Source organism: Myxocyprinus asiaticus, chromosome 41 (genome assembly GCF_019703515.2).
Source record: "Myxocyprinus asiaticus isolate MX2 ecotype Aquarium Trade chromosome 41, UBuf_Myxa_2, whole genome shotgun sequence".
NCBI lineage: Eukaryota > Metazoa > Chordata > Actinopteri > Cypriniformes > Catostomidae > Myxocyprinus > Myxocyprinus asiaticus.
In genome coordinates this window covers 34,696,417-34,722,188 of record NC_059384.1, presented here as the reverse complement: position 1 = coordinate 34,722,188, position 25,772 = coordinate 34,696,417, and the positions used below count along the sequence as shown (strand labels likewise).

Here is a 25,772-nt window from a genome sequence, read left to right as displayed (position 1 = left end):
ACCTTACATGTTCTAATTGCTTTAATTACAAGCCTCTAACTCAGTTCACTTCAATTACATTTACCCTACTCTGTTAAGGCAAGCCCACAGCTTCCTGTGAATGCCACGAAACTGCAATTACTGTGAATCAAAGAGCTTCTACTAAATAAAGCACACAATCACATTGGTCTAAATCAATACTACATAGACACTTACAATGTATCTAAATACTATATTGACACATGAACTGTAAATCGTTTATCAGTCAAATATCGAAGTATCTAAAAAGTTAAGCTCTATATCAACAACATCTGTGGCTTTAGTTTGTAAAAATAAAAATGGTGTTTACAGTTATGCACTTACACTGGACGTCTTTGGGGAAAGACATTCTATAGGGTTTAAAAGCAGAAATATGAAGCTTGTATTTTAGTTTAAGCACTTATATTAATTCTTTGGTTTAAAAATGTGAGTTATTTGAGCTGTAAAGTCATAATTTTAGCAGTGGAACTACTTTTGTAGACAGATGAACTTCTGGTTACGTGGTATCAATGTATTTTCCTCTGGGTAAATAGCCCTTTTCTGGTATCCTTGGAAGTATCAAGTTAGATACAGTGGCAAGAATAAGTATGTGAACCCTTTGGAATTAGCTTCAAGTACAGTACATACACCGATCAGCCACAACATTAAAACCACCTGCCTAATATAGGTCCCCCTTGTGCCACCAAAACAGCGCCAACCCACATCTCAGAATAGCATTCTGAGATGCTATTCTTCTCACCACAATTGTACAGAGTGGTTATCTGAGTTACCGAAGACTTTGTCAGTTCTAACCAGTCTGGCCATTCTCTGTTGACCTCTCTCATCAACAAGGCATTTCTGTCCACAGAACTGTCGCTCACTGGATATTTTTTGTTTTTGGCACCATTCAGAGTAAATTCTAGAGACTGTTGTGTGTGAAAATCCCAGGAGATCAGCAGTTACAGAAATACTCAAACCAGCCCATCTGGCACCAACAATCATCCATGAGATTATCTAATCAGCCAATCGTGTGGCAGCAGTGCAGTAAATAAAATCATGCAGATACAGGACAGGAGCTTCAGTTAATGTTCACATCAACCATCAGAATGGGGAAAAAATGTGATCTCAGTGATTTGGACCATGGCATGATTGTTAGTGCCAAAGGAATCCCAGAGGAGGCACAATAAAGCCCTGGAAGTGACAGCTGGAACACAACTGGCCCTGGCACGCACTAGCACGACCTCATTTGGAGCAATAGTGGAAACGCGGCTATTGAGCATTCTGTGGTGTGCCCTTTGAGTCATCTTGGCTGGACGGTCACTTCTCGGGAGGGTAGCCACAGTACTAAATCGTATCCATTTATAGACAGGTTATCTAACTGTGGACAGATGAATATCTAAGCTCTTCGAGATAACTTTTTAACCCTTTACAGCTTCATGCAAAGCAACAATACTTGATCATGATCTTCTGAAATCTCTTATTAATGAGACATGGTCCACGTCAGCAGATGCATCTTGTGAATAGCAAACTCAAAATTTTAGTTTAGCTCTAACCCACACATCCAATCTCGTTTCGTTAATTGGATGCCAGGTTTGCCAACTCTTAATTCTAATTAGATTTTGTTGACTTCATTAGCCTAGGGGTCACATATTTTTTCCTACCTACACTGTGAATGTTTGAATGATGTATTCACATGTACAAGAACAATACAATATATATATATTTTTTAAACAGATTGTATTTGTTCATTATTGTAACTTCAAATCAAATCAGATTTGAAGACAAATTTATATATAAAAGCAGGTTATTCCAAAGGGTTCACATACTTTTTCTTGCCACCGTATAACCCTTCACAGACAAGATTAGCAATACATTTTCTCTTACTAATGTCACGTTAAGACCTATGATGAATTTTTGTAGCTATACTTTTGAAATAGTCTATACAGTTCATGTTTAACCTACTGTAATGCCTTGCCCTATTTACATTCATTTTAAGTACATTATTGCAAACAAGTTTTTTGTTTGTCTTTACCTTTGAGGAACGAGTTCATATTATTTTATGTGGTAATTGACAGGATGTCACATATAGAGCCATAGAGTTTAACTTGAATTGAACCCAGAACATTCCTTTGCTGCTTAAATTAGTGCCATTAAAAAGTAATTCTCCTTTTAATGTCCACATTACATTGCAGAACCAGCCTAATAATATTAGTCACCAAAGTGCTATTAATTTAACACCCCTAAAGTAATAAAGTACATAATAAAAACGACTGCAGTCAAAGACTTACCGGAAAGTAAAGTAGCAGAGCTCCAAACATTATCGCCTCCAACAGAATGAGTCCTGATGCTCTGATACTCTGAAACACATGAAAAACAACATTGCATTGGAACAGTTCTCTTTAAATTATTATCTTGCTATAAATGGGTCAGTGAAAACCATCCATTTATGACAACTGCATAACTTATCCCTTAGGTTGCAAAAATGCATTCTCCTTGAACTATTCTAATGTGTTCACAGGGGTGGATTCATTCTTATTCTCTACAAGCAGACGCTTTGGCCTGGAATAAACCCTCTTGGTTTCAGAATAACATTCAGAACTTGATTAACTTTGAGTCTCAAATCAGTGCACTTCAATATACTCACACACTATGCATACATTTCCCAGTGTACTTGTAAGAAAAACATCTACAAATAAATAGAAAATGGATGAAATTCAACAATCTGCATGTATATATACAACACTTTTTAAATGTGGACACACTTGACTGAATTTATGTTTTTCTTATGTCTTTTCATCTAAAAGGCTTATGCCTAAATTCATGAAATTATTTTTTGTAGACAATTATAAAGTATCTATGTATGAATTTCTTAACAAAACTACATTAAAAGGATTGGATTTTAAATGGATGAGTCAGACAAGAGCGTAAAGGAAAGGTGGACAGCAGGGGTGTTTGTAAGATCTGACAGGATCTGGGAATCAGGCTAATACATCAGGAGCTTGTGCGGGGGTTTAAGTGTATCCTCCCCACAAGATTATTATAATTATTTTACATTTTACATCTACAAGAACCATTTTCAAGCATTTTGAGATAACAGCTGAGGTCAACACAGATCTAGTTTTCTACCCTATAAGGCCTAGAGTATCACTGGATTCATGATTTTCTAAGGTCCCTACATTATCAACAAGATGAATACTTAGCTGAATAACCCATTGTATGCAATGTACTAGATATCTACTGCCTCCTGGTGAATGTTTCCATGCTCTTCTAGAAGTAGAAGAACTTGTTATACAATTTCCAAAATGTCCGTCTTCGTATTGTTTCTTGTTTTGTCTTGTCATGTCTTTTTGTTGTGAAATATTTGCTGATTGTGGTAAAGTAACAGTAAAATTAATTTTTACATTGTAGCTAATTTTTCAAAAGATTATTTACTGAATTAAAGCAACATGTGCTTACTTAATATTTAGTTACATTTATTTAAATATATTATATCCACCACAACAAAAAATACAGAGCTTTTAAAATACTGAAAAATAATTTTTATAAGATAAATTTAAAGTGGGAACTGGTATATAGTATTTTTATTTATTTATTTATTTTTTACAGTATATGCAACCTGCTCGTTCATTGTTTTACAATATACGCTATTATCCTGTCATCTTTCTATAATCTCCTGAAACCAGCAAAAAAAATAAAAATAAAAAAAATAAAAATACTGTTGCCACTGCTTAAATATCAATTCTAAGATAAAAAAATAAAATTACATTAAACAACAAGGCGTAAAAACTATAAACTAGTAAATTATTTCTTTTAACCAAAATTAAGTCATGTTTTGCCCATGCTTTACTTCCAATATAAGGGTTTTCACACTTAAGTTCTCTTTAAAAATATTTATTATTATTATTATTATTATTATTATTGGAATAAACAATAGTCATATATTTCTGTAATACCTTAGCAGGCGGCAATGCTTTACGGTCTCAAGCCTTTATTTTGACGGGGGGAAAAACATAAGGAAGTGTGTGTGTTGTTTCTGTTGACAACAGCTTTGACAGGCTCTGTGCTCCTTCCAAACATCCCCACAAAACCCTGGTGCCAAAGGCTTACTTTAGATTGTTTAGACACTTGTAACGGCCAAACATACTTGAAATTACACAAATGTGCAACTGAAGTAAATCTTGAGCACTTTTCAACGTGTCCAGCGCACTTTAAGCGATGCGCACAAACCGAACTCGGAGCACAGCTGTTCTGTTTATAATACATAATGACAGCACAAGATGGAATTCATGTATATCGACCACAGAACCACTCTATGCCTGCTATAACACAGCACTGCAACCAAAGTTTATTCAGATGACTTGCTGCGTCGGTTAATGGCTTAACAGACAGCATTTTTGTATGAATGAACTCTTAAGGAAACTGGTCTCCGAACAGTTTAAAAGTAACTGTGTAATTGTGCAGCCCTAATTTTAAGGTCATACATTTCTAAAGACCAAGGAGAGGAAGTTGTCATGGCCAAACTCCCAAATATTTTGTGCTTCTGAAAAGCCCAGGGAGCCTTCTTAACATACCCCAAGATTTACTACTGTGGCATGTATTGGCTAAGAGAAATGTATACAACAAAAGACCAACACAAAAATGAATTGTTGGGTCTCATGAGAATATGTTAACACATGATAACTAGTGCCTTATCTATATGATTTTATTTTCAGTCATGAAACTCTAAATGGTCCAGGCTGAGAGGTCCTTTGACTTCTAATCTGTCAACCAATCAACTTTGTCTGGCATTTTAATTGTCTTGCCTCAGTCCTTTGCTGGTAAGCCATTTCACATCTGAAACCCTCCTCTTCATGATCATCATGATGGCGGCGAGGATGGCTGCCTCGGTGTGGAGCTCCTCAGTTCTTTTGTTGTTTTTGTTTGTTTGTCCTGTGTTTAGTCATCTTTTTCCAGTCAGTTTTAATGGAGACGAACTGCTGAACATTCAACAGCATATACCAGACAATCTTTTCCCGGTTTTCGAATATTCAGAGGTTTTGCTAGACATTTTAGTTGGAGGCGCAGCTCTGCTGCTCAAGAGACGCAGGCGAGGGAGATGAGCCAGTGCGCTGGTCAAACTCCGTCGGCGCGGATTTCGAACAGCGCTGCAGAGTATTCACTTAGCGAATCTCTGCTCTCTTCCTAACAAAACGGACGAACTAAATCTCCTCACCCACACAAACAAGGACTTTTCAACCTCTGCTGCCTTGTGCTTCACAGAAACCTGGCTGAGTGAAGCCAGTCCAGACAGCGCGTTACATCTGCCGGGGTTACAGCTGTTCAGAGCGGATCGCATTGCGGAGTTAACAGGGAAAACGAGAGGCAGTGGAACATGCTTTTATATCAATGAAAGTTGGTGTACAAATGTAACAAAGTTAAAGAGGATGTGCTGTCCTAATTTGGAAGCACTCTTTAATGACTGTAAGCCTTTCTACTCGCCGCGGGTGTTTTCCTCGTTTATTCCGGTGAGTGTGTATATCGCACCGAACGTGTGTTTGAACACAGCGCTGCAACAGCTGGCTGATCAAATCACAGACATGGAACAACAATACCCGGACTCAGTTATTATTATTCTTGGGGATTTTAACAAAGCAAATCTCACACATGAATTGCCCAAATACAAACAGCACATCACATGCCCCACCAGAGACAGGAACATACTGGATCATTGTTACACAACAATAAATGATGCGTGCAGCCAGGAACACGCTGAACAGTGAAATCAGAGTGGCTAAAAGAAGATACTCTGAGAAGCTGAAAAATAAGTTTTCAGCTAACGACCCTGCATCAGTGTGGAGTTGCATGAAACAACTCACAAATTACAGGACTCCTACCCCCAACCCTGTAGGGAACCAACAACTGGCTGATGACCTGAATGTGTTCTACTGCAGATTTGAAAGTCCCAATCTCACACCCCACACCCACTCTGACCTTCACTTCACACAAACACCAACACCTCCTGCAACCCCCCTCTTCCCCCCTCCTGCTACTCAACCTGCACTTAAGATCTGTGAAGATGATGTGAGCCGCGTCTTTCGGAAACAAAAGATGAGAAAGGCTTCAGGCCCAGATGGCGTCTCATCAGCGTGTCTTCGATCCTGTGCTAACCAGCTGGCCCCCATCTTCACACAGATCTTCAATAGATCACTGGAGCAGTGTGAAGTCCCATGCTGCTTCAAACGCTCAATCATTATTCCTGTCCCAAAGAAACCAAAAATCACAGGACTTAATGACTACAGACCTGTCGCCCTGACATCTGTAGTCATGAAATCATTTGAGAGACTGGTGTTGGCCCACCTGAAGAACATCACTGGACCCTTTCTAGATCCCCTTCAATTTGCTTATCGAGCAAACAGGTCTGTGGATGATGCAGTCAACATAGGATTGTATCATATCCTGCAACATCTGGACAGACCAGGGACATATGCAAGGATCCTTTTTGTGGACTTCAGTTCAGCTTTCAACACCATCATCCCAGCTATACTCCAGAATAAATTACACCAACTCTCTGTTCCCATGTCTGTATGTCAGTGGATTACCAGCTTTCTGACGGACAGGCAGCAGCTTGTGAGACAGGGTAAACTCACTTCTAGCACCTGTACAATTAGCACTGGCGCCCCCCCCCCCCAGGGATGTGTGCTCTCCCCACTACTCTTCTCCCTCTACACCAATGACTGCATCGCCAAGGACCCCTCTGTCAAGGTTCTGAAGTTTGCAGATGACACCACTGTCATTGGCCTCATCCGAGATGATGATGAGTCTGCATACAGAAGGGAGATTGAACAGCTGGCTGTCTGGTGCAGTCAAAACAACCTTGAGCTGAACATGCTCAAAACGGTAAAGATCATTGTGGACTTTAGGAGAAACACCCCAACACTGACCCCCCTCATCATTCTAAACAGCACTGTGGCAGCAGTGGAGTCATTCAGGTTCCTGGGCATTACCATCTCACAGGACCTGAAGTGGGAGACCCACATTGACTCCATTGTGAAAAAGGCCCAGCAGAGGTTGTACTTCCTTAGCCAGCTGAGGAAATTCAACCTGCCACAGGCGCTGCTGATACAGTTTTACTCAGCAGTCACTGACTCTGTCCTCTGCACTTCAATAACTGTCTGGTTTGGTTCAGCTACAAAATCAGACATCAGAAGACTACAAAGGACAGTTCGGACTGCTGAGAGAATTATTGGTTAAATGAATGTTTTTATTATTATCTATGTCTTGCTGCTGTTTTTGTATTGTTTTTGTATTGTTGTATAATGGAAGCTCCTGTCACCAAGACAAATTCCTTGTATGTGTAAGCATACTTGGCAATAAAGCTGATTCTGATTCTGATTCCCCAGAACCACTTGTCTAGACCTGCTTCAGGGGATCTTACGTATGTCGAATTCTGCAGCAGCATGTATTACATGCTGGATGCAGCATGTCTGCTTTTGTTCAAACCTATTTGTCATATCCATCATAATACTTGTTAAAAGTTGTCATGACTCTAGGTAAATGTAAAAGTAAAGAAATATATAAAATTGTTTTCTTTAAACTAAAAGATTTGGACAAGAATTTGTGCTTCGGAATGTTCTTTGCCAACTTTAAAGAAGCAACTTTTTACATTTAAAAAACTTAAACGGTTAGCCATTTGGGGAAGCCTGACTGCCAATTGGGCATTGTATTAGAAAATTCTGAGGGGAACTCAAACAGATCGCAAAGCGCTGTTCAAATTGCTCTGTGCTGCATGATGTAAACCAGATAAAAACTGGCTTTATGCTATCCTGATGATCACAGGACATTGTCCATTAATGTAGCATTTTTATCTTTATACTGTGGATGGTTTTGTTTGGAAAATGTTAATAAAGCATGATTGTTACAATACATATTGTTTTCTTTTCTAGGAGGCACTAAATGCATTTTGACAGGAAAAGAAGTGTCTTTAGAGTCAAATTTCAGCACTTTCAAAACCTGTGATTAATCGCAATTAACTATTAAAAATCATACGATTAATCGTGATTACATATTTTAATCGACGCACATGCTTATAATGTTATGGTCACTATATAATTTGTGTTATTTCATAGTTAGATGACTTTACAATTCTTCTAAAACATATTAAGGAAAAACAGTTTTTCAAATTATTTCAAACATTTAACTGTAGAGTGTGTCTAATTGACATGAACTAAGGTGCATTTTTCTGTCTAACACTACGACTTGTATGTTTTGGAGGAGTTGTTGACTCAAATACGTCTCATTTGAAACTGAAAATGAGAATTTAATTGGTAGGCAACAGGTGAGCTGTCAACAGCTTTCTGATATCGAACGGCCAATAGAAAGTGCTTGACAGTGAGAGCTGAAAAAGAACAAAATTTCTAATTCTAACTCTGTCGCTTTCATTTAGACTTCTCCAGCAGTTATGGATTGCTTTCAGACAGTGCCCAGAAGGAGCGTGCATCCAGAGTAAATTAAAATGCTGGCACTATCAAAACTGAGTGCCCTACATATCGACAGACTAAACGGCGTCTCACTGCAGGGATTAATGAACTGCTCTCGCTGCAAGTCACTGCGAAACCAGTCCACTATAACTCACACTACAGACTACATGTCTACTCAAGTCTAGGAAGTAGGGCGTTCTACACACTTCTGAAATGCTCTTTGTACACATCAGTGGTGCGTGTGTGATACGTAAATTACTGTCTGGCGCCCACAATCTGTCCACTTATCCTTAGATTCTTTCAGACTGAGAAAAAAACCTTTAACGAATCCAGTTAACAAAGAAACAATATGGAGTATAAAGTGTGCAATTAACTGACAGCCACAAAGAGCAGGTCAATGTTAAGCTTCAACTTCAACCTGTGTGACTAACGTCTGTCAAGAACAGGGTTTACATTACCGATTTAAAGGATTAGTTCACCTAAAAATAAAAATTCAGTAATTCTTTAATCACCCCAGTATTTTTATAACCCGATATGACCTTCTTTCTTTTTCTTAACACAAAGGGAGAAATTGTGAAAAAATTTTGTGCTCAGTGATGTCATACAGTGGCAGTTTATGGTGACCACCTCTTCAAGCTTCAAAAAAATGCAAAAGTATAATTCAGAAGTCTATTAAATTATTCCACAAGACTCATGAAACAAAACTTGTTTTGTTTATCTAAAAACAGGTCTGCCACAGCGACAACAGAACACAACACAGCTGCACACAAAACAGAGAACAGAACTTACTAAACATGACTGAGTTTGTAGTCAAAGAACTGATGCATTTCTATGCCCTTCTATGGGATTTTCTTTAAGCCATGACTTTCCAAGTTGGGAGAGTGTAAATTTAAGAATCTTCATGGATGCAAATTGATATTGATCGAAATACGTCGTAATTGTGAATGTTGATGGTACAACAACTTTGAATGGATTTAGTGTACTGTTGATGAAGAACATCAATAAACCTTGCCAGAAGTCAGTTATTTAAAGGTGCACTCAGTAACTTTTGTCTTTGTGTCATCTTGGACTAACACTGACACCTAGTGGCTTGGATGCAGTATAATTTAAAATCAATAGTTTTCAGTTTCAGATGCCATTGTAGAAATTTAGTATACACAGTCAGCCATGATTACTTTAATCAATGAGTGAAAGTGTCAAATAACAGGACGGTTACTGAGATTAAGTGAGTAGTATTCAGCTGGTCATATGATTATAACATGGCAGCCCCCATGTGCGGACCCTCTCCATGTAGAATAAAACAGCTTTTATAAGGTTACTGATATGACTGGAGTCTTCGTTTTAATGTGTTTTCATGATTTTCTACATATATTGAAAAATTACACGAGTTAAACTTTTTTAATGAGGAAAAAAATTACTGAGTGCACCTTTAATCAGTTTATGAACAGACATGTATATGAGACAATACTACTTTTACCATCATTCTCTGTGAATGCCAAGAATCATCAGGCTTAAATAGTGAAAGAGTGGTTCAGGGAGCATGAGGAATCATTTTCACACATGAACTGGCCACCACAGAATCCTGATCTTAACCCCATTGAAAGTCTTTGGGATATGCTGGAGAAGACTTTATGGAGTGGTTCGACTCTTCCGTCATCAGTACAAGATCTCGGCCAAAAATGTATGCAACTCTGGATGGAAATAAATGTTGTGACATTGCATAAGGTTGTCGAAACAATACCTCGACGAATGCGCCGTAATCAAAGCTAAAGGCGGTCCAACAGAATATTAGAGTGTGCAACTTTTTTTTGGCCAAGCAGTGTACTTACATTTGATTAAATACTGAAAATATTGCTTGCAAATAGTTAAAATCTAATTAAAAACTGACTATTTTACCTATATTTGTGTGTTCTGTGTATTTTTATGCTTTTAAGAGTATTGTGTCTTTAGCTTAGCTTAGACTTAGCTAATGCCAAACTCTACTGGAATCAATTGTGAGTTGAGTCAACAGTGCGTTTTGCATGAGGATCACTATTTATATGACTTACAGAGTTGCTGTCTATTCAACGTGTTTCAAATTAGCCATGTATGATGTTACCATCTATGCTTGGATGTTTCCTTACAAGGTAGTTGTCTATGTAAGCAGTAGACAGTAACGCAGCTCACTAGGTTTTGGAACTTTAATCAGGTTTATTTGTATCTCAACCTCCAGATGTCTTCCTATTTATATGACTCAGATAAGCTTTAAATGTACCAGTTGTTATCTCCTAGGCACACCACCTATGATTTTTTCATTAAATCACTTATTTCTTCTAGTATCACAGCATTAACTGGACTGGAACCAAACTAGTAGGCCTAATATACACAAATTAGATTACAATTGTATTGCATGACAGTATCTAAAAATAACTGTCTCTGAAACCTCTACTTTCTAATGTCACAGGATACAAAATGTCACCTAACAGGTAAGCATGCTCAGAGTACGAGTGACTAATTGTAATGTATCTCAGCATGAAAACACCCTGGTGTCAATAAGAACAGGATGTGCTTCATGGAAACAGTTGCCGTGTTAATGAGCTCCCTCCGGCAGCACGCACTCACCTTGTTCCTGCGGAAGTGATACAGAAGCACCATACTGATGAAGTCCACCAGCATGCACAAGCCCTGGAACGAGAGCACAGCTACACGCAGGGTGCTGTCGCCCCGGGCCACACAGGGCGTGTCGTCCTTGCAGAAAGTGCAACCCTCCTGGCAGGGAAGACACTGGCCAGAACTTTCTGGAATATCCCTGTGGTATGGCAACCCTTCGATACCTTTCCCACCTGCTTTCCCTGAAAAAATACACAAGAAAAAAAGTGAATCGGGGTTATTATTGCTTCGAATTTTTCCATTTAGTTTGTATTTGTATTTAATTTTCCAGTTGTCGTTTTAATTTAGTTTCTTTTCTTTTTACTCTGTGACTGGTATGCCATGTCCACACTAACTGAAACAGAGCTTTTCATTAATGGATAAGTGGACAATTGTGTTTCAGACCGAACATGGAATGCGGATATTTCGCCTGCGCAATAAAGGGATTTAAAAGATTTCATATGTTTCAGTGTGGACGAGAAACTTTTGGAAACACAAATGGCAATGTGGACGGATAGCATTTTGAAAATGCCATTTTCAAATGTATCCGGATTAATGTTGATGTAGCCTTAGGTTTAGTTTATTTATTTATGTATTTTTTAGTGTTTACATGGAATGTAGGTATATTGCATATGCTTTGGGCTTTTAAAATTATACAGGCATGACCTTATGTTTAATTTTGCATGTTTGGATGTGTATTCCTGCTACAAATTAAGATTATTTATTTATTTATTTATTGCTTTTTCTTTAAGATTTCAATTGTACAACAGTCATCTAATATCGATGCTTGAGGCATACTGTAGACCTTCCGAATGAAATAGAGTTTGTCAAGATTAACTTCAGTTTGAAAGCAAAAACATACAGTAACACTGAATAAATGTAAACAAACAACCCTAGTTCACATTCATTTCAGGTGTTAGCTTCATTAGCATAATCAGAGGGCAGAAGGAGACGGAGCACGCATTAGCGTTTCTCAACGAGAGGTGTTAATCACTTGACTGTCAGGACTTCCTGCTGATTTGATGGCTTTAAGAACTGAAAAAACACATCCAGCTTGCTTGAAATTATCACTGGCTTGTGGTGGGGTGGGTACATGTTACCAAGGCAGTGACTAATGAGTGCAGTTCATGTATAAAAATGTTTTTTCCCTGGCGTCTGGAAAGAGCTTGTGGATGGTGCATTTGGAGAAGTTTATTGCTCTTTGGAGTCAACAAGTATGTTTGTATGACATATCAAATATGTCATATCATGACAGACCATTTAAAGAAAAACATTTCTGCTGTCCAGATCTTTGCACATTGTGACAATAAATGTGTAAAACCTTTTACATTTAGTAGGCTACTTAGGTCTTATATTATTTTATATAACGTAAACATAAGCTTTATATTTGTATACAGCTTTAGATTATATAAATATATTGTAGTCTACATTATGTAGAAATATGCATACCTTACAAGTTTGTACTTTTGTTTTATTTTAGTTTATGGTACTATAATACACTTTTGAATAGTTAACTTTCTACCAAATTACACACTTTTGTTGCCCAGCACTTTGCACAATGTGACAATAAATGTGTAAAAAAAGGATGCTATTTCTTTTTGCTATGTATTCTCAATAGAATATGTCTTTAACAAACAACCTAACATAGCAGATGCTGCAGACTCTTGGAGTAATGTTGAAAAATATCTGTGTATTCAAAAGCTTCAGGTTGATTGGCTGTGAAAATGGGGCATGACAGTGAAGCATTGAGAAAAGTCAGAGGCAGTCATTAAGTGTAACACCTTCCCTCCATTTTTAACTGGGAAGTGTGACAGGCTCACCGACTAGGAGGGAAAGATCAGCAACAACAGTCACTAAGTGTGACACCCTCTACCCAAATCACGCTGTTACGAGTTTGCTAGTGTGACACTAGCTTAAAAGCTGAATCAAGTTTTTCTAACCTCATTGACAAATCGTTTTGAGGATGTTTAGATATTTCTACTGAAAAACAAACAAAAATAGATTTATTTGTTTATTTTGCAGTGTTATAGTCAGTTAAGTTTTAGTATTTTAAGGAGGGCACAGCTTACATGTAGATAAAATGTATTAAATACAGTGTGTCGAAAAATAAAAATAAAATAACTAATTGTCATTTCTATTCTATCTTAATTTATTTGAAATATAGTCATGAGAGAGTCATGAGAAAAATATATTTACTTAGCTTTTCCAATTATGTTACCTTTTATTTTACAGTTTACAAAATGTTTCTGTTTTAAATGTTGTTCATGATAAGATCACTGCAGTAAATATCACATGACTGACACTTACAACCAACCCTGCATTTATTTTCAATCACTTGCATGATATTAGCATGCATAAGGAACATGGCAACATAAAGTGAAAACATTTCTGAAAAATTACAGCAAATCCATGACATTTAAAGAGGTCCAGCCCTCCCCCTCCAGTCAATGGTGGTCTCATCAGCAGGCAGCTGACTCTATTTCATGTGCTGGCCGGGGTGTATGGGTGTGTACACACCATCTGGCCATCACTTTGATGCACCAGTTGTTTGACTCAGTTGCATCTAGCATCTTTTCATGGATGGTATTTACTTTGTTTAACCTTATTTTACATACTTTCACAATGTATATGTATTTATTTTCAAAATAAAATATGAGTGGTCACCTTCATGATGCTATTGGGTGTTGTGGGTGACTGCCAGGGTTAGGGTGTTGATATGCAGTTGCTAAGCTGTTTTGGATCATTGCTAGAGTGTTGCCAGTGTATTCAGAATGGTAGACAGACAGACAGACAGACAGACAGAAAGACAGACAGACAGATAGATAGATTGATGGATGAATGGACGGACGGACGGACGGACGATAGCCCTAACCTTCATATAATTAGATAAGACTTAGGCCAAAAGGGGTCAACATTAAAGGAAATACAATCCGCTGAAGGGATGATTGCTCAGTGAAGCAGATACAGGAGAAATACACTGAATACAGCCAAGTTCTCCCTGGAACACACTTATGAGAGGTCATTGGAGGAGAGCCAGAGAGGAGCTATCACAGATGGAGGACCTGTGGTGATGTCTGCATGTCTGTCTGCTCTCTCTACCTCTTTCTACTTCAGCACTGTGTAGAAGGAATATAGCTCTGTTCTTACTGTATATCACTCTATACCCTTTGACTCTCAACACAACCACAAACCCATTTCAATGTCAAACACTATTAGCTGCTTTAGGCCAATTTGGACATGGTCTCGCATAGCAAGACTGTTGACAATATAAAGTCTGGTCCATTTTGCAGCTTCTTCTAGCCAAGGACTGGCCACTTAGACAACATGAGGCCATCGGATCGACATGTAAAACACACACTTTTTACACAACACTCAGGCTGGGTAAATCTGAAATCAAGCTTTGAGAACAAAGTGGAGTACACAGTTGTGCTTTAATTTACTTGGTATATGTAGGTAAGTGTCTCAAACAAAACTCTGAAAACCTTTCAAAGATTTGATGTCATGAATCCCACAAACTTTGTTAGTCAGCAACTAGTACTTCCTCATTATTGCAGCCTAGTACCATGTAAACACAGCTATGTTTCCCAGTGGACTGATATAAACCTGTGCATACTGACTCCCGGAACTTGAGTAAAACTTGCCAGATTGGAGCTTGCTGATTTGAAATTTCTTGCTATTTTTGGACATTCTGTCTGAGACTAATTTTAATATAAAAGTTTAGTTAATCCATTTGGGAACTCATTCACTTAAAACAGTCCAAAGAAAATTATCATTGTCAAAACAAAAGTGAAGACCAATTTTAACTGTTCATATGAAGTAACTGCTTTGAAGGTAGCTTTATGAAAAACAAACTAACAAGAATTAAAATGGTTGTGTTCAAAGAGATGTGAAGGTGCAACATGATCACACAGGAAGTCAGTACGTTGGTTCTGAATGTTCCAGTAACCTCACATTGGCTCCATTAAGCCGAGTTACTGACAAGCACCATCTCCCATCAGAAATTTTGGCATAGGTTAAAGTGTATTTACCGTCTCGCAGCTGTGTGGGAGACCCTGGTTCTCATTCCACGTTGAAACCAGGAAGTAATCACGTTTGCATAATCAGTAACGAGCACGATTCTGAGATTCCATTTTACCTCTAAGATTCCATTTCACTCCACTAAGTTTAGGATTTTCGGTTTGGGGGTACAGTTGATCAAACATGCATTCCTCTTCACTGAATTACATAATTTACAACTAAAAATAACTAGATTTTGCCACCCTTCTGTGGACTTTTCACCTTGAAACTGGAGCTCACACCAAATTTTGGTGCTGGCCAACATGTCTGGGAATGCTAAACTTTGCCGGACAAATGAGAAAAAGTCTGGTCTCTCATTTCGGTGTTTATTTTGAGCTGTAAACTTGATGGACTATGCATAATAATGCATTATAGGCTAATAATGACACAATCAAGTAAAATGATAAACTTTTGTTCATTATAGCTGCTTTTCCTAAAAAAAAAAAAAAACAACTTGGAATTATAGCGTCTTATTAAAAAAAAAAAATTATTCAACAATGGGGGCACAACAAAACAACTAAACGCCAATTTGCCACATATCTTTTTGTGTATAATTAAATATTAAAATAACAAATTGTTAGGTTATGTCATATAATTTCTCACCTTGGCTAATTTCGTTTTGCTGCCAAAGTGCAGTCAAATGTGTTCAGTGTTTCTCTACAACTTGAGATTCACATAAGCCTGCTCTCCACAAGACGGCAATGCAAGGATGTTTTAATGTGATTCTGAAGTGGAAAAACATCTTGTTGGAGTGCACGCGAAACGAGAATATCGCAGGCATATTTTGCCAGATACAACTTGCTGTAGTCATGGATTTTCACCAGACATTGTGTCCAATAATGTTTGAATTTGTCAGAAGTTAGGACATTTTAACAGAAACCCTGGCTCACACAAGTGTCCTCACATTCAAAAATACTTCATGCTTTAGCCACTGGGGACAGTGGTTAGAATTTTGATAAACACGAACACTATTGCCAATTTAGCGACTTTTTGACCCTCTTAGCGAGTAAAAAAGCCATCTAGCGAATAGCGACAATTTTTGCAACCTTTTTAGTCTGATTTAGAGACATTCTTCTACATCTGGCAACAGAAAAAAACATCAGCTCTATCGTGAATGATGTCTCATTTTTCTCTGTTATCTAGCTCCCCCCTACGTTTCAAGTAATATGAGTGACCTGCATGCCATCAGCAGTTGGACTTACATGCAAACAGATGTTCTATAAAACGAATGACTACCTTTCATGTTGTTGGTATTTGTTGAGAAAATCTCAACCACAATTCACGTGCATGTTCTCCGTTTAGAAGAGAAAAGTCAGCCTACAGCGATAGAAGTGCATTGAGAAATAATCTAGCAGGGCGAGAGAGAGAGAACAGAATGGAAAAAATTATAGAGATAAGTGAGATGAACAGATGAGGTGTCACTGTCAAAAATCATTGTGACACAGTAATACTGGCATATGTAATACACACTGACGGTTCAGCATCACACAACAGATATATTCAAAAATAAGATATATTACATATTATCTCCAAAACACAAGTGAGGCATTATTAGGCATATGGATCTATGTTTAAAAATAAATAATAATAAAAAAACATCCCCACCACTACATCGCTGCCTACCCCTGGCTGATTTTGCTAGGATAATTTTGGTCTTGTCGTTGTTCAATAATGCAGTTCAATTACAAACAAATAATAATAATAATAATAATAATAATAATAAATATAGCTGCAAGCAGCAATTGTTGGGGTTCAAGCCTTTTAAGAACTTTCAAAGTATGCAAAAAAGGTATGTATTTGTATATGTATATGTACTTTGTAAGTTGCTGAATTTCTAAACTGGTGTTAAATATGACTCTGATGTCTCATGTTCAACGATCCTGAAACAGGATAATTGTTATGGTGGTCATTTTCCTTTTTTACTTTTTAACTATTATAAAGCCACAAAGCACCCAATATCCAAAAAAGTTTTAGAAATGTGAATATTTATTTTAGGAATTATAGGCTTTTGGATACATTTGGTCAAACTCACATGATAAATGCAACCCCTAAATAACTAAATAAATAACTAAAGTTCAACTTTTCTTTGATAATTATTGACCTAGGGAGTCCTAGATGTAGTTCACAATAGCAGGTAACATTGTATAATATACAATAATTTACACACCATTTATACAGCCATTTTGCTGAAATTTGATTGGCTGCTGGCGGCCATGTTTTTTTATTTGTCTGAGTCATATTGTAGAATATGTTAGCATTTGCTCCTACAAGAAGCATACCAATTTTCAACACTGATAATACAGTTGCGGAGTTATGAGCATTTTTTAGTTGTAGCGCCCCCTATACGCGAATTTTATTGCGACTTTGCATGCAGACTCAAAATGTGCTTTTGTATATGTGTATCAAGTTTCGTAACATTTGGCCTTTTCATTTGGTAGATATTGGTCAATATGTACAAAATGGACGATGCCTGATCAATTAGTTGGTTTATATCTTCACAACGCTTCAACAAATAAAAATTCCTTTGATAACTTTTTTGTTAGGAGGGTTCGTAGTAGACACACACCAATTTTTGTGAGAATCGGACATATGGCCTAGGAGGAGTTTTTTCGAATTATGCAAATTAGCGCACACATTTTCATGACGGAAATTAAATCGGAGATAAACGTTTTGTTTGTCTTGACCCAAGGAATCCAATGATGTAAGACAAATGGTTTAGGAGTTATGGGCCAAAATGTAAACATGATCACTATAGCGCCAGCTTGAGGCCGATCAGGCCGAAACTTTGATACGCCGTAGTACTCTGGGGGACTACCTTCCCTCAAACTTTCAGCTCTCTACGGCTTACAGTTTGGTCTGCACGATCAGTTTTAGGGCAGAATAATAATACAAATAAAAATCCTTACATTTACAATACTAATTACTATTAATTACTAATTACTACAATTACTAATAATAGAAATCCCCCGCTGTTTTCCCCTGCTTGCTATGAGAGCTTGTTCATGAATGTTCATTAAAATAGTTTTATTACAAAACACGAAAAAAACAAATGTAAAAAATAACATCTATTCCACTGCCTACCACAACTTGCTGAATGTTTGACATTTAATTAGTTCAATCATTTAGCTAAATGATTAGTAGTTAATTAAACAATTAAATACTAATTGTTAAATGATTAGTTCAATTACATTTTATTTTTTTTTTTTTTAAACATATGATGGTTCTTCAACACTACACCTTTAAGGAATTTCTGTAGCTCTTTACGGCAATTAATTTATGTAGGTAAATTTGATGTCTTACGTAATAAATGATGTCATCACGTGATATCGCTACTTTTAGCGACATTTCAGCGAGCCTTTGGCAACTTCCCATGTGAAATAGTTGCCAACGCCGAGCACAGATTGAGTTTAGATCAAGAAATGTCCTACTGTTTCTAAATTCACTGTGAGATAAGTCTGGAAGGAGGCCTTTATGGGAATTAACAGTATTGAGGCACTGCTGAGGGCTAGACACTGACTGCGTATTGCTGATATAATGTACCTTTCTCTTGCAGAGCGCTAATTAATTAAGCATGAGGGGTGTGGTGGGGGATCCACAATCTTGTTGTGCTACAATAAGAAGAATGCCACTTGACATCATGTATGCTAAGTCTTTTTGCATGTCTGAGAGAATGAATAAAATATACAAGATTTTGCATCTAAATGCACATACACACATACTGAATGCATTTGACAACAAGATCCATACTGTAGATAAATAGGTAGATGAACAGAAAGACAGATTAACAAGTGGATACAAAATATTGTCACAAAAGTATGGTGGTTTTAATGGTTGGGGTTTAAACACAAAGGTTGCAAGTTGAGCACAGCACTTAAAGGGATAGTTCACTTAAAAATTAAAATTCTCTCATCATTTACTCACCTTCATGCCATCCCAGATGTGCATGACTTTATTCAGCAGAACATAAACAAAGATTTTTAGAAGAATATCTCAGCTCTGTAGGTACAGTACTTACAATGCAAGTGAATGGTGACCAGACCTTTGAAACTCCAAAAAGCACATAAATGCAGCATAAAAGTCATCTATAAAACTCCAGGGGTTTTCTTTTTTTTTTTTTTTTTTGGGTGAACTATCCCTTTAAGGGCAATTTAGACCCTACACATAAACTGACTTTAATGTAATTGTTTCATATATTACAATTTAAAATGGTGATCAGTGTATTGAGAATAACCTTTTCATCTTTTCATCTCTGTAATCATGTCTCCCTGTTATTTTTTGGATGCATATACATGTGGCATTGTTTATTATAGATAAGGCTAGGCTATATATTTAATTATTTCTGACAAACAGCCATAAAAGGGAATGTGAAATACAGTATATATGCCACATTTTGAAATTGCAGCATACAGTGTTTATTATAAAGCAGCATAGCTTTCACAATTCAATACTCTAATACTCACTACTCATGAGTACTTTAAAATGAGCTACACTTTTACTCTACTTGAGTAGTTTTTAGAACAGGTACTTTTACTCTACTCTACTCACACTGCAAGTTTTGGGAAGAAACAGTACATTTACTTAAAAGTATAATTTTTCAGTACTCTATCCACCCAACTGATACGGCATGTATGGGTGATAAACAGATCAATATTTAAGTCCTTTTTTAGTATAAATCTCCACTTTCACATATACTTTTCAGAGTGTGAAAGGATGTTAAAGTGAAAGTGGAGATTATGATCTGTTTCTCACCCACACTTATATCACTTCTGAAGATATGGATTTAACAACTGGAGTCTTTTATGTGGCCTTTATGTGATTTTTGGAGCTTCAGAGGTCGGGTCACCATTCACTTGCAGTCTAAAATATGAGACTGTCAAGCTAGCAATCCTCCGTACGTATGAACTTGTACCTGAGGCTTATAGACAAAAGTTTAGAAGTCACAAGAGACATTCCACTCAGACGTTTGTAGAGTTTTCTTGGGAGAAGAGTATTCTGTTTGACAAGTGACAGGTACCCTTACACCATGTGCATTTGAAGTGTCCATTATTCACAGGCTTCGTGAAAGTTGGAGTGCGTTGCTCACTTCCTGTAAAAAGGATAACTTTCATCCTGGGAAATGATTTAGCAGGAGGTAAGGTGATGCCTATGTAAGAGGTCCTAGACTCACCAGATGTGTTTTCACCCTCCGATGAATTATTTTAAATATTTCCTGATGCGTTTCCTGCGTGTGCAGTGATACGTGCCCAGTCTCGAAAATGTTGTGAAAATACCACCTTGTCAGATTCTTTTTTGGCTGATATGTTGGCTGATGTGTTGGCTGATGATGTGATTTCACCTCAGCTTAATGAAAATCTGTCTCTAGAGAATAAAAAGAATCCAGAATGTATAATGAGTAGCCCCGACACCCTAAGACTAACTGTCACTCATGCGCAGATGGTTGCTACGCAAAACAACGATCCATTGCTGAGTAAATACTTCTCTACTGCTATCAGTCCAGATGACACTAATACCAGAACCACTGCTTATTTTATGGAGAATGAAGTGTTGATGCATAAATGGTGTTCTAGTGTTGATGCTGATCTGGATTGGAATGCAGTATTTCAAACTGACATTCCGAACATTCAGACTGTTTACCGTCAGCATATCCTATGTTTAGCACATGAACACCCACTGTTGGACATTTACAAATCAAATTCAAATCACTTTTATTGTCACACAACCATATACACAAGTGCAATAGTGGGTGAAAGTCTTGGGTGCAGTTCCGAGCAACTAATTTACAATAAACATCAGATTTACACAGCACAATTTACATATAATGTACAGTATACAATACACACAATATAGAATACACGTTATACAATAAAAATAGTATATATAGTATGTATAAAATATACAGTAGGTTGTATTGTACCGTATTGACATTCAGGCTGTCAGTTGATAGTCAGTTGCCAGTGTGTTGTTAGATATTATAATTTATGACAGTCCAGTGTGAGATAATAAGATTAATAAAGTGCAGTGCTGATGTATATTGATCGTGAGAGATCAAGAGATCAAAAGTCTGATTGCTTGGGGGAAGAGGCTGTCATGAAGTCGGCTGGTGTGGGTCCTGATGCTGTGATACCGCCTGCCTGATGGTAGCAGTGAGAGCAGCCCATGGCTCGGGTGGCTGGAATCTCTCCGAGCTTTTTTCACACACCGCCTGGTATATATGTCCTGGAGGGAGGGAAGCTCACCTCCGATGATGTGTCTGGCAGTTTGCACCACCCTTTGCAGGGCTTCTGCTATCGGAAGTGAACAAATATTTTGAGCTCCCGCCCATGGGCGGTAGAGCACAGGATGAGGAGGACACTGAAATGGCAGCCGTGCTCGCCCGGGCAGCTGCGAACATCGGGTTGAAGTGGAACCCTCCACCCTGCCCTGAGCGTTCGTGGCTGGATGATTGGTTTCTGGACTCAGAAATGCACGAGGAGCTAACGAAGTCGTGGAAGGCACATTTTACTGCCTGTACACGCTTTGGGGGCTCGTCCACTCTGACTACCCTCGATGGCGGAGCGGCTAAGGGATATGTCGGGCTTCCCTAGCTAGAGCGCGCCATAGCGGTACATTTATGCCCGCAGGGCGCAGCCACCTTTACAGGCTCCCTCCCAAGGCCTATAGGTTCTCATCCTCTTTAATGATGAAGGCTTACAAGGCCACGGGTCAGGCCGCTTCCCCCCTGCACACCATGGCCATCCTGCAGGTCCACCAGGCCAAGGCGCTGAAAGATCTGCAAGAGGGTAGGACCGAACCAGGGCTGATCAGGAACTGCGCACTGCGACCGACCTCGCCTTATGCACGACGAAGGTCACAGCACGTGCCCTGGGCTGGACGATGTCCACCCTTGTGGTCCAAGAGTGGCACCCGTGGCTCAACCTTGTGGAGATGTGTGACGCTGAGAAAGTACGCTTTCTTGATGTCCCCATCTCCCAAGGGGGGCTTTTTGGCAACACCATCGAGGATTTTGCCCATCAGTTCTTGACAGTGAAGAAGCAGACCAAGGCGATTAAACACATCCTGCCATGGCGCAACCCGGCCGCTTTCAGGCCACTGAGGTCCCGCACCCCGTCTGCTTCTCGCCAGAGTCGTTCCCCTGCAGTGCTGGCCCTGGCTCCTGTACCATCGGAGCCCGCATACCGGCCTCAGAGAAAAAGATCCTCCCGCAGGAAGTCGGCTCCACCTGCCCATCAGCTGGCCCCCAAGAACCCCAGATGGGCTTCGAGGCTGGGCCAGCGCACTCGCAACGGGGCTCTGGACGGGGCCCCGACTCCAATGGCACATCAACTGCTTGGAGTTGCTGGCGGTATTGCTTGCCCTGAGGAGGCTCTGGCCGTTGATTCAGGGCAAGCATGTGTTGGTCCGAACAGACAACACAGCGACCGTAGCATACATAAACCGCCAAGGTGGCGTACGCTCGCGTCGCATGTCACAACTCGCCCGCCGCCTCCTCCTCTGGAGTCAGCAGACCTTGAAGTCTCTGTGAGCCACTCACCTTCCGGGCGTCCTCAACCATGCAGCAGACGCGCTCTCACAGCATGTAATGCTCCACGTGGAGTGGAGACTCCACCCCCACGTAGTCCAGCTGATTTGGGAGAGATTTGGGGATGCATAGGTAGACCTGTTTGCCTCCCAAGACTCCTCTCACTGTCCCCTGTGGTACTTCCTGTCCAAGGCCCCCCTCAGCACAGATGCCTTGGTGCACAGCTGGCCTCGGGGGCTACGCAAGTATGCATTTCCTCCTGTGAGCCTCATTGCACAGACTCTGTGCAAAGTTAGGGAGGACGAGCAGCAAGTCCTGTTTGTTGTGCCATACTGGCTCAACCGGACTTGGTTCTCGGATCTGATGCTCCTGACAGTAGCACCTCCCTGACGCATTCCCCTGAGGCAGGACCTTCTCACTCAGGGGCAAGGCATGCTCCAGCACCCGTGGGCGGACCTCTGGAATCACTCAAGCCAGTGCCCCCTCTACGAGGCAGCTGTAGGCGGCTGCCTTGAAGTGCCATCTTTTCGCTAACTGGTGTTCTTCCCATGGGGAAGACCCACAGAGATGCGCTGTCGGGTCTGTGCTGTCTTTCCTTCAGGATGGGTTGGAAAGACGGCTGTCTCCCTCTACCCTGAAAGTGTATGTGGCTGCCATAGCATATACTGGATGGGAGACCCTCACGACAGCACAACCTTATCAACAGGTTCCTCAAGGGTGCGACGAGGTTGAATCCTCCTAGACCGTGCCTGATCCCATCTTGGGATCTTTCTGTGGTCCTACCTGCCCTACAGAGAGCCCTCTTTGAGCCCCTGGAGCAGGCCGAGCCCAGCACTCTGTCCCTGAAGACGGCCCTCCTGGTGGTGCTCACTTCCATCAAGAGGGTGGGGGAACTGCAGGCGCTCTCTTTACCAGCGAATGCCTGGAGTTCAGACCAGCACACTCTCACGTGATCTTGAGGCCCCGGCCCAGTTACGTGCCCAAGATTCCCACCATTCCTTTTCGGGACCAGGTGGTGAACCTGCAAGCCCGGCCTTGTCATTGCTGTGTCCAGTTCAAGCCCAGTGCGTCTACCTGGACCGCACGCAGAGCTTTAGACGCTCAATGCAGCTCTTTGTCTGTTTTGGAGGACAGCAGAAGGCTGAAAGCTGTCTCCAAGCAGAGATTAGCCCATTGGATTGTGGATGCCATTTTCCTCACATACCAGTCTCAGGACTTGCCGTGCCCCTTGTGAGTCCGGGTGCAGTCCACTAGAGGTGTTGCGTCCTCCTGGGCAATGGCAAGGGAGGCCTCTCTAGCAGACATATGCAGAGCTGTGGGTTGGGCTACACCCAATACCTTTGCGAGATTTTATAACCTATGCATCGACCCGGTTTCGACCTGAGTGTTACGCAGTAATAGCAGGTAGACCAGGCGGCCGGTTAGGTGTACTGCTTGCATTGTGCCTTTCCCATTTTTTCAAAGGTGATAATGTGCATTTTTTTGTCCACAACAGTTCCCCGTACCGGTAAACTCTGGACACCTCTTTAATTCTTTAGCACTGTTCAGTGATGAACTCAGCAGAAGAGTACACCACCAGGCACAGTACTCGTGGTATTCCCCTTTTCAAAAGGGGAATGTGTCGATGTAGTGACATTAGGGGTCACTCTTGGGAGCCCCAAACACCTCTGCTTTTTTGAAAAAAGGCCAATGAGAATTGGCAGGTGGAATTTGTATGCCACTCCACAAGACATATGGGTATAAAAGGAGCTGGTATGCAACCACTCATTCAGATTTTGTGCTGAGGAGCCGAGACAAGGTCCCGGCCATTTCAGCGGGTAGTTCAGCGTTGTGGCAAGAGGGACACAATGTTTTGTTCCCTCCATCAGGGAACGGAGGTTACAGGATGTTCCCTATCTGTCACTCACTCGACACTGTGTCGATGTAGCGACACTAGGGATCCTTATACAAAACGCCACAACTAGCTGAACTGTGTTGCGTGAACTGGCGGTGTGTGATGGGCAAACTGCTGTGTGCCTTGTAGCCAGCGCACCAGGCTGTCACGTAAACTCCCCCAATGCTCGTATGAGCATCAAACGGTCCATCAGGAACAAGTCGACTGCCTAACTATAGGGACAGGCTAGCCCAGCCAAGGCCTCTTTCCCCTCTCTTTTATCCCCAAAAAGAGTGGAATTTGTTAACTGACTGGGAGCCATAAGTGTCTGCGTCGGGGGGTGTCCCTCCCAAGGGGAAGACACTGCGGAGACCACACCCTGCCCAAAAAGGGGGGGAGGGTATTTTGAGTGGAATACGTCACATGGTCTTACCGAGTCTTGTCGGAAGTATGTCATGTGGAGAGGTCCCATGGTAGGTCCTACCCAAAGGGGAAGGAGTTTCTACAAAGCATGGCAACCAGGGGCAGAGGGGCCTCTGCCCAAGAAAGATGCAGTTTGCCATCAGGGAAACAATTTTGTGGAAGATATCACATGGGGTCACCTTCGGGGAACCAACACATGTGGTGCACCTACCTCAGTACAGGGGATCATTAGTGCACATACTGGGCCGGTCAGCGAGTTTCTCTGCAAACTCAGCTGCCAGAGGGCTAAGGAGGAAAGTCATCCAGGGATCGCAGTCTGTGAACACGACTGGGAGTCAAGAGCACACATCTTCCCTCAAGGGAGGGAAAAGGCGCTATGCACAAGCGGTACACCCGGCCAGTTGTCCCGGAACTTACCTACTCATGCCTACCAATACACGGGACGAGACCAGCTCAACCCGGAGATTGAAGAACCTCGCAAAGGTGTTGGGTGTTGCCCAGCCCACTGCTCTGCAGATGTCTGCCAAAGAGGCGCAACAGGCCAGGGCCCAGGAGGCCACCACACTCCTGGTGGAGTGGGCTCGTAACCCCACAGGGGGTGGCACGTCAAGAGCCTGACATGCTGTTGTGATGGCGTCAATGACCCAGTGGGCAATCCTCTGTTTGGAGACAGCCCTTCCTTTCCGCTGTCCACCAAAGCAAACAAAGAGCTGCTCGGAGCTTCTAAGGCTCTGTGTGTGATCCAAATAGATGCGTAAAGCTCGCACCGGACACCGCAATGCCAAGGCTGGGTCCGCCTCCTCCTGGGTCAGCACTTGCA

General features: G+C 40.5%; 1 protein-coding gene across 2 annotated transcripts in view; it reads right to left on the bottom strand.

The window, feature by feature from the left end:
- LOC127431845 (probable G-protein coupled receptor 158) overlaps positions 1-25,772 on the bottom strand; it is a 196,380-nt gene that overhangs the window by 90,018 nt on the left and 80,590 nt on the right. For both annotated transcript variants that reach the window (XM_051682447.1, XM_051682448.1), the window contains exons 4-5: positions 11,055-11,284; positions 2,286-2,354 (exon numbers count right to left, since the gene is read on the bottom strand). In XM_051682447.1, coding sequence (XP_051538407.1) covers positions 2,286-2,354; positions 11,055-11,284 — 299 coding nt within the window. The remainder of the gene's footprint in view (positions 1-2,285; positions 2,355-11,054; positions 11,285-25,772) is intronic.